At 35.9% G+C, this 11,054-nt stretch overlaps 1 protein-coding gene across 1 annotated transcript; it reads right to left on the bottom strand.

Annotated features, from left to right (window-relative positions):
* Positions 1-2,863: 2,863 nt before the first annotated feature.
* LOC139401348 (protein regulator of cytokinesis 1-like) lies at positions 2,864-8,994 on the bottom strand (the record flags this gene model as incomplete). Its single annotated transcript, XM_071145664.1, has 7 exons — positions 2,864-2,935; positions 3,683-3,871; positions 5,265-5,378; positions 5,631-5,741; positions 6,008-6,154; positions 6,337-6,432; positions 8,858-8,994. Coding segments are annotated over 7 exons (866 nt in total), but the record flags the coding sequence as incomplete, so codon positions are not given.
* Between the last annotated feature and the right edge of the window lie 2,060 nt (positions 8,995-11,054).

Here is an 11,054-nt window from a genome sequence, read left to right as displayed (position 1 = left end):
ATTCAAGGCACACTTAACCAGCATGGCTACCACAGCATTCTGCAGCAATACGCCATCCCATCTGGTTTGCACTTAGTGGGACTATCATTTGTTTTTCAACAGGACAATGACCCAACACACTTCCAGACTGTAAGGGCTATTTGACCAAGAAGGAGAGTGATGGAGTGCTGCATCAGATTTGTTTTTGTTTTTTTGTATTTAACTAGGCAAGTCAGTTAAAAACAAATTCTTATTTACAATGACAGCCTGCTCCGGCCAAACCCAGATGACCTGGCCTCCAATCACCCAACCTCAACCCAATTGAGATGTTTGGGATGAGTTGGACCGCAGGGTGACGGAAAAGCAGCAAACAAGTGCTCAGCATGTGGGAACTCCTTCAAGACTGTTCGAAAAGCATTCCAGGTGAAGCTGGATGAGAGAATGCCAAGAGTGTGCAAATCTGTCAAGGCAAAGGGGGGCTACTTTGAATAATCAAAATATATTTTGATTTGTTTAACATTTTTTTTGTTACTACATGATTCCATATGTGTTATTTCATAGTTGATGTCTTCACTATTATTATACAATTTAGAAAAGAAAAAAGATAAAGAAAAACCCTGGAATGAGTAGGTGTGTCCAAACCTTTGACTGGTACTGTACGTACACAGAAAATCAAGTTGTGGAAAAAAAGTGATGACGGCACATAACTCATGAGTGTAAAATAAATGATTTAATATACAATAGAAAACATGTGCAAAATATTCATGATCGGTATGCTTTGAGTATAATAAGATGGTGAAAGCCTGGCTTAAAGGAAAGAACGAACACTGGCTACCCCAAGCCTCTTTCACCAAAACCATCTGGAGCACGAGATTGCAGGCAATACTGTCTGCTCCATCTTACATACAAGGAACATAGTCATCCGTGCCATTTTAGAGCTTTAAAAAATTGTTTGTTACAATATGATACATTTCATAACATGACCTTTAAGGTTTTTTAATTCGAACACTTACATAGTTTACACAACATACATACACATATATATATACATACACACGTATGTATGTATGTATGCATGTATACACACACATACACACACACACATATATACGGTGCCTTGCGAAAGTATTCGGCCCCCTTGAACTTTGCGACCTTTTGCCACATTTCAGGCTTCAAACATAAAGATATAAAACTGTATTTTTTTGTGAAGAATCAACAACAAGTGGGACAAAATCATGAAGTGGAACGACATTTATTGGATATTTCAAACTTTTTTAACAAATCAAAAACTGAAAAATTGGGCGTGCAAAATTATTCAGCCCCTTTACTTTCAGTGCAGCAAACTCTCTCCAGAAGTTCAGTGAGGATCTCTGAATGATCCAATGTTGACCTAAATGACTAATGATGATAAATACAATCCACCTGTGTGTAATCAAGTCTCCGTATAAATGCACCTGCACTGTGATAGTCTCAGAGGTCCGTTAAAAGCGCAGAGAGCATCATGAAGAACAAGGAACACACCAGGCAGGTCCGAGATACTGTTGTGAAGAAGTTTAAAGCCGGATTTGGATACAAAAAGATTTCCCAAGCTTTAAACAACCCAAGGAGCACTGTGCAAGCGATAATATTGAAATGGAAGGGGTATCAGACCACTGCAAATCTACCAAGACCTGGCCGTCCCTCTAAACTTTCAGCTCATACAAGAAGAAGACTGATCAGAGATGCAGCCAAGAGGCCCATGATCACTCTGGATGAACTGCAGAGATCTACAGCTGAGGTGGGAGACTCTGTCCATAGGACAACAATCAGTCGTATATTGCACAAATCTGGCCTTTATGGAAGAGTGGCAAGAAGAAAGCCATTTCTTAAAGATATCCATAAAAAGTGTTGTTTAAAGTTTGCCACAAGCCACCTGGGAGACACACCAAACATGTGGAAGAAGGTGCTCTGGTCAGATGAAACCAAAATTGAACTTTTTGGCAAACAATGCAAAACGTTATGTTTGGCGTAAAAGCAACACAGCTGAACACACCATCCCCACTGTCAAACATGGTGGTGGCAGCATCATGGTTTGGGCCTGCTTTTCTTCAGCAGGGACAGGGAAGATGGTTAAAATTGATGGGAAGATGGATGGAGCCAAATACAGGACCATTCTGGAAGAAAACCTGATGGAGTCTGCAAAAGACCTGAGACTGGGACGGAGATTTGTCTTCCAACAAGACAATGATCCAAAACATAAAGCAAAATCTACAATGGAATGGTTCAAAAATAAACATATCCAGGTGTTAGAATGGCCAAGTCAAAGTCCAGACCTGAATCCAATCGAGAATCTGTGGAAAGAACTGAAAACTGCTGTTCACAAATGCTCTCCATCCAACCTCACTGAGCTCGAGCTGTTTTGCAAGGAGGAATGGGAAAAAATGTCAGTCTCTCGATGTGCAAAACTGATAGAGACATACCCCAAGCGACTTACAGCTGTAATCGCAGCAAAAGGTGGCGCTACAAAGTATTAACTTAAGGGGGCTGAATAATTTTGCACGCCCAATTTTTCAGTTTTTGATTTGTTAAAAAAGTTTGAAATATCCAATAAATGTCGTTCCACTTCATGATTGTGTCCCACTTGTTGTTGATTCTTCACAAAAAAATACAGTTTTATATCTTTATGTTTGAAGCCTGAAATGTGGCAAAAGGTCGCAAAGTTCAAGGGGGCCGAATACTTTCGCAAGGCACTGTATCTACATATAGTATTACCTTAAATTTACATAAACGCAGACAAAAAAAAAAGGATAGTGATCCACTTTAAAATGACAGCTGGTGGGGACTTGATGGGACACAAACACAGGATGTCAATCAACCAACCGCGTCATTGTCTGGTGTCAGGGGGTCAAAGGTGAGCAATGGTGGAGTTCAGTATGTCTGGCTTGCTCTTGGTGTTAGTGGCCTTGGAGAGGTCTCGCTGTGGACAAAGGTACAGAGATAAGCATAGATATTCCCTTCCCACCCAACATCAACAGGCTAGTGTTCAGTTGGCACAATGATCTAAATTAGAAAATGCTAATTTTCATGCTAAATATTTTGCTACAGCATATCCTAATGAACATGACCAAGGTGCAGTGGAAACAAATTGAGTAGCGACAAATAGCAATGGACACTACCTCAGTTTTCATTTCATAGTCAATAAACACAAATCTAGAAAATATGCAATTCTGGTAATTGCACATTTCCCAAATACATTTTCATTTAAAAAGGCAGAAACAACCACAGTGACAGCCAGAGAAAGACTGAAGAAAGGATATTAGGAGTGTGGATGTAAAAAGGTTACATCAGTAAATAGCGACACCCAGCCTAGCCTGAGAGCCCTCAAGGACACACTAACAAGAGAGGGTACACTACTGTTACCTGTGAACATAATCAGGGATGAAGCATTTGAAGAAAGTATCTTAGTGGTTAATGACATGCATATATTTGGATACAGGAATAATTATTTGATGTGTATGGTTTTAGTTTAGGCAATTCACACATTCAAACAAACCTTGATTGAACCGATTCGATTACTGTGTTGATTAAGCCTGTCTAAAAACAGAATATATTTATCAATTAGCCATAATTCTCCACTCAAACCCCCTCTCATGGCTAGACCGTGTGTTGCTGCATAGAAACAGTCAAATGTGGAAAATAAGACACAGAAAAAAACACTAATTACCGCAAACTCGGAATAAGTGCTGGCGACAGAGTTAATGCTGAAGTTACGCTGCGGACTAGCCAGGGTTTTAAACCCACCGCTCTGAAGAGGGACTCCAAGTCCGGCCACCTGGCCCATGTTCTCCTTGTTGCGCTCCTGCAGTCCCGCAAGAGGGGGCTTACTGCGACCCGGGGTCCGTACCGATGGGACCTGGATGGGGGAGAACACAGAGAAAAGATGGATGAGGAGAAAAAGAAGTCTGGAATCCAAACTGATATATTCCATTTCCCCATCACTTCAAAAATGGTGAAACAGAGCATCACTTTGTATTCCAAGCTTGGGAACAGAAAACGCAACAGATGGTTTGCTTTGAGTAAATGTCAGGGTTTGGCCAAAGATTAGCATGTTAGCCATACTAAATGACTGGTCTAAATTGAGAAAAGTAATTAAATATCGTCTAAGTATACTGAACATAAATTTAAACGCAACATGTAAAGTGTTGGTCCCATGTTTCATGAGCTGAAATAAAAGATTGCAGAAATTGTCCATATGCACAAAAAGCTTATTTCTCTCAAAAAAAATGTCACAACACAATGCCACAGATGTCTCATGTTGAGGGAGTGTGCAATTGGAACGGTGACTGCAGGAATGTCAACCAGAGCTGTTACCTGAGAATTTAATGTTAATTTCTCTACCATAAGCTGCCTCCAACGTCGTTTTAGAGAATTTGGCAGTACGTCCAACCGGCCTCACAACCACAGACCATGTGTAACTACGCCAGCCCAGGACTAGGGTCTTGACCGGACTGCAGTTCGGCATCGAAACTGACTTCATTGGACAAATGCTCACCTTCTATGGCCACTGGCACATTGGAGAAGTGTGCTCTTCACGTATGAATCCCGGTTTCAACTGTACCGGGCAGATGGCAGGCAGTGTGTGTGTGTATGGCGTTGTGTTGGCGAGCGGATTGCTGATGTCAATGTTGTGATCAGAGTGCCCCATGGTGGAGGTGGGGTTATGGTAATAGTAGGCATAAGCTATAGACAACGAACACAATTTAATTTTATCGATGGCAATTTGAATGCAGAGATACCGTGATGATTGGCGTGCCATTCAGCAAGAGAATGTTGCAAGAGTCGGTACACAATTCATGAAAGCTGAAAATATCCCAGTTCTTCCATGGACTGCATACTTAACAAACATGTCACCCATTGAGCATGTTTGGGATGCTCTGGATTGCCATGTACAACAGAGTGTTCCAGCTCCCGCCAATATCCAGCAACTTCACACAGCCATTGAAGAGGAGTGGGATAACATTCCACAATCAACAGCCTGATCAACTCTATGCGAAAGAAATGTGTTGCATTGCATGAGGAAAATGGTGGTCACACCTGATACTGACTGTTTTTCTAGGGTGTCTGTGACCAACAGATGCATATCTGTATTGCCAGTCATGTGAAATCCATAGACTACTGCCTAATTAATTTATTTCAATTGACTGATTTCCTTATTTGAACTGTAACTCTGTAAAATCCTTGAAATTGTTGCATTTATAGATATTTTTTCAGTGTAGTTAGTTGTTGTACAAACATGCTGCATTGACCTTGTTGACTGACAGAGGGGGGCGGGAGGGTGAGTGGCAGACAGTTCCGCCATAGGCTGAGCGCATGGTGCTGTTAGAGTTGGCACTAGAGAGGCTGGAGGTGGTGCCATTGAACTGGAGAGAACACACAGACAGAGTTAGTTAGTGATGCCAAAAGCTCACGTTATTAATGCGCAACTATTTAAAACACAAGCCAGTGATTGTGTTAGCCTGGGTGTCCAGTCTTGTTTCTGCTTTAGCCACCTTTGTCATACAAACATAGGCAGTCCAGAAACAGACTGGATACCCAGGCTAAGATTGGGCCACGCAATTGTTCCATGAGTATGAAGGCTAGAAAGAGCAGCAGCAAAGTCACTGGAGTGGTACCTTTCGTGCTTTGCTGGGGGTAGTTGTGCCAAGGAATCTCCTTTTGGTAGGCGTCCGGACAGCTGTCCCATACAGCATATCCACCTCAATCTGCTTGCTCTTTTTCAGTTGCTGTTACAATAAAATATAGATCAAAGTATTGTAACAAAGTAAGCTTTTAGCTGCACAGACCTAACCCTAACTTGAGACAAGTGTGTAACAAATGATGATAGGTCTGGTTTCCCAGATCCAAATGAAACCTAATCCTGGACTGAAAAACACTTCTTTGGTCATGCTTCTTAGTCCAGGACTAGGTTTGATCTGGGTCCAGGAAAGAGGACCAATACTGTATCTCTCAAGTTAGGATTCTGCCCTCAAATGAGTAGCCATGTCTTTACCCTCTCCAGCTTCTCATTCTCTTTCTGGATGTGGTGCAGCTCCCACTGCTCCTCTACAAACTGCAGGAACTTCTGTCCATTCACCAGGAACTCCCTGGCCTGCTCCTGCTCCCACACATCAATCTGAGCCTTCAGCTTCTTCTCCAGCTGGACAAACAAAACAAAAATATAGGGATATAGCCAAGTGTTTTACAGTATAGTATGTGTTTATTTAGCATAGCATTATGTACGGCTGGTAAAAAACAGAGCCTTGTCATGTTTGTATGTACAGTAGCTACCCCCCTAACAAGGGAATAATACAGACTCCTGTCTTTTTCAAAAGGATTTACCTTGGGCAGGCTTTTGTGGAGCTCGGCTTTCTGTTTCTCCTCTTTCAGCAGATTCCCTCCTCTGTTGGTGAACCTGGAGGGGTCTGTGGCTTTTTTCTGTGGGGATAAAAAGGTCATGCCAGGGGTTAAACCCCCCTAAGGTTGATGACTGTGCCTCCTTGGAAATCTAAATTAGCATAATACAAAAATCCACACACACACAAAAAAAATGTGTTGGTCAATTTAAGCTAGAGATGTTTTTTTGTGCATTGGATGTGTCTCAATCCACTGCATCCGCCTAAGTAACACTTCTTGCATTTGGGGTGAAAGGTGACAGAGCGGTGTTTGTCAGACCATGAGACATACCGAAAATGGGTCTTTGCACAAAATCGTCTGTAGCGTCCAAACGGTTTTGCCTACAAACTATCATGACCCCTCTTTGGAAACATTTTTCCTCCACGACCCCCACAAGCATCTTGGGACTCATCTGAAGTCGGCACAGACGATCTGCCAACTTCTGTCTATACTGGCCGAACAGTTTGGGCTACACTACTAGTATAAAGTACATTGGTCGTGTTGCTCTAGGACACCCACAGGCCTCATCTGAATGTCCCTCGGTACCGGGTGACAATTTTTTTTAATGAAAGTAGAGTACCAGTCAAAAGTTGACACACCTACTCATTATTTTTTACTATTTTCTACATTGTAGAATAATAGTGAAGCTATCAAAACTATGAAATAACACATGGAATCATGTAGTAACCAGAAAAGTGTCAAATGCATTTTATATTTGAGATTCTTCAAAGTAGCCACCCTTTGCCTTGATGACAGCTTTGCACACTCTTGGCATTCTCTCAACCAGCTTCATGAGGTAGTCACCTGGAATGCATTTCAATTAACAGGTGTGCCTTGTTAAAAGTTCATGAATTTGAGCCAATCAGTTGTGTTGCGACAAGGTAGGGGTGGTATACACAAGATAGCCCTATTTGGTAAAAGACCAAGTCCATATTTTGGCAAGAATAGCTAAAATAAGCAAAGTAAAACAACTGTCCATCATTAAAGACATGGAGGTCAGTCAATGCGGAAAATTTCAAGAACTTTTAAAGTTTCTTCAAGTGCTGTCGCAACAACCATCAAGCGCTATGATGAAACTGGCTCTAATGAGGACTTCCACAGGAAAGGAAGACCCAGAGTTAAGTTCATTAGAGTTAACTGCACCTCAGATTGCAGCCCAAATAAATGCTTCACAGAGTTCAAGTAACAGACACATCTCAACATCAACTGTTCACAGGACTGCGTGAATCAGGCCTTCATGGTCAAATTGCTGCAAAGAAAACACTACTAAAGGACACCAATAAGAAGAAGATACTTTCTTGGGCCAAGAAACACAAGCAATGGACATTAGACCAGTGAAAATCTGTCCTTTGGTCTGATGAGTCCAAATGTAAGATTTTTGGTTCCAACCGCTGCATCTTCGTGAGACGCAGAGTAGGTGAACGGATGATCTCCGCATGTGTGGTTCCAACCGTGAAGCATGGAGGTGGTGTGATGGTGCTTTGCTGGTGACGTTGTCAGTCATTTATTTAGAATTCAAAGAACACTTAACCATCATGGCTACCACAGCATTCTGCAGCGATACGCCATCCCATCTGGTATACGCTTAGTGGGACTATCATTTGTTTTTCAACTGGACAATGACCCAACACACCTCCAGATTGTGAGGGCTATTTGACCAAGGAGAGTGATGAGTGCTGCATCAGATAACCTGGCCTCCACAATCACCTGACCTCAACCCAATTGAGATGGTTTGGGATGAGTTGGACCGTGAAGTGAAGGAAAAGCAGCCAACATGTGCTCAGCATATCTGGGAACTCCTTCAAGACTGTTGGAAAAGCATTCCTCATGAAGCTGGTTGAGAGAATGCCAAGAGTGTGCAAAGCGGTCATCAAGGCAAAGGGTGGCTACTTGGAAGAATCTGAAATATATTTTTGTTTAACAGTATTTTGGTTACTACACAATTCCATATGTGTTACTCCATAGGTATACACACACACACGTAAGAAAATATATATAATAATAATAACAACAAATGTTTCCTGATCTTTCTTATATCTCTTAGACACTTGTTGTTCTATGTAGTGAATTTGTTATTTAATGCGTTTGTATGGGCTAATAGCAGTAAGGCTCCCCAAAAAATAATCAAGTCATTTGTACAAATATTTTTTTATAATTCAAAATGAAAATGTTATGTTATTTAACTTCAAAATTGTTTGGATAAAACAGCCTAGGTAATTCAAAAATAAGCAATAAACATTTTCTTAAATTAAAGCCCATAAAAAAAAAGATGATTGCACTTGTCTTTTCCTCCTAGAACCAACTTTGCTGATAATGTCTTTATTGAGAAAAATGTACCAACTACAACTGTGATATGTGGTTGTCTCACCTAGCTATTTTAAGATGAATGCACTAACGGCAAGTCTCTCTGGATAAGAGCGTCTGCTGAATGACTAAAATGTTTCCACGGTGCTTCTCCACTGCTAACCTCTAGTTCCAGGAAGAGTCTCCAGCTCTCCTCCCAGCGTTGAACCCCCTCAAACAGCTCCGTGTGTTCTTCATAGTGCTGCTTCAGCCTCAGGATCTCAGCTTCGTGCAGCCCCAACAGCTGCTCTGTAAAATCATCTGAAGGAGGAAAAAACAAACAATTAAAATCTATATACTATTAAATATACTATTAAAATCTATATACTATTAAATATACTATTAAAATCTATATACTATTAAATGTACTATTAAAATCTATATACTATTAAATGTACTATTAAAATCTATATACTATTAAAATCTATATACTATTAAATATACTATTAAAATCTATATACTATTAAATATACTATTAAAATCTATATACTATTAAATGTACTATTAAAATCTATATACTATTAAATGTACTATTAAAATCTATATACTATTAAATATACTATTAAAATCTATATACTATTAAATATACTATTAAAATCTATATACTATTAAAATCTATATACTATTAAAATCTATATACTATTAAATATACTATTAAAATCTATATACTATTAAATATACTATTAAAATCTATATACTATTAAATGTACTATTAAAATCTATATACTATTAAATATACTATTAAAATCTATATACTATTAAAATCTATATACTATTAAAATCTATATACTATTAAATATACTATTAAAATCTATATACTATTAAAATCTATATACTATTAAAATCTATATACTATTAAATATACTATTAAAATCTATATACTATTAAAATCTATATACTATTAAATATACTATTAAAATCTATATACTATTAAATGTACTATTAAAATCTATATACTATTAAATGTACTATTAAAATCTATATACTATTAAATATACTATTAAAATCTATATACTATTAAATATACTATTAAAATCTATATACTATTAAAATCTATATACTATTAAAATCTATATACTATTAAATATACTATTAAAATCTATATACTATTAAAATCTATATACTATTAAATGTACTATTAAAATCTATATACTATTAAATATACTATTAAAATCTATATACTATTAAATGTACTATTAAAATCTATATACTATTAAATGTACTATTAAAATCTATATACTATTAAATGTACTATTAAAATCTATATACTATTAAATATACTATTAAAATCTATATACTATTAAATATACTATTAAAATCTATATACTATTAAATATACTATTAAAATCTATATACTATTAAATATACTATTAAAATCTATATACTATTAAAATCTATATACTATTAAAATCTATATACTATTAAATATACTATTAAAATCTATATACTATTAAATATACTATTAAAATCTATATACTATTAAATATACTATTAAAATCTATATACTATTAAATATACTATTAAAATCTATATACTATTAAAATCTATATACTATTAAATATACTATTAAAATCTATATACTATTAAATATACTATTAAAATCTATATACTATTAAATATACTATTAAAATCTATATACTATTAAATGTACTATTAAAATCTATATACTATTAAATGTACTATTAAAATCTATATACTATTAAATATACTATTAAAATCTATATACTATTAAATATACTATTAAAATCTATATACTATTAAATATACTATTAAAATCTATATACTATTAAATATACTATTAAAATCTATATACTATTAAAATCTATATACTATTAAAATCTATATACTATTAAATGTACTATTAAAATCTATATACTATTAAATGTACTATTAAAATCTATATACTATTAAATATACTATTAAAATCTATATACTATTAAAATCTATATACTATTAAAATCTATATACTATTAAATATACTATTAAAATCTATATACTATTAAATATACTATTAAAATCTATATACTATTAAATATACTATTAAAATCTATATACTATTAAAATCTATATACTATTAAATATACTATTAAAATCTATATACTATTAAAATCTATATACTATTAAAATCTATATACTATTAAATATACTATTAAAATCTATATACTATTAAATATACTATTAAAATCTATATACTATTAAATATACTATTAAAATCTATATACTATTAAATATACTATTAAAATCTATATACTATTAAAATCTATATACTATTAAATATACTATTAAAATCTATATACTATTAAATATACTATTAAAATCTA

This window comes from Oncorhynchus clarkii, unplaced genomic scaffold, assembly GCF_045791955.1.
Source record: "Oncorhynchus clarkii lewisi isolate Uvic-CL-2024 unplaced genomic scaffold, UVic_Ocla_1.0 unplaced_contig_3753_pilon_pilon, whole genome shotgun sequence".
Taxonomy (NCBI): domain Eukaryota; kingdom Metazoa; phylum Chordata; class Actinopteri; order Salmoniformes; family Salmonidae; genus Oncorhynchus; species Oncorhynchus clarkii.
The sequence above is the reverse complement of the archived record's forward strand: the minus strand, read 5'-3'. Positions and strand labels throughout refer to the sequence as shown.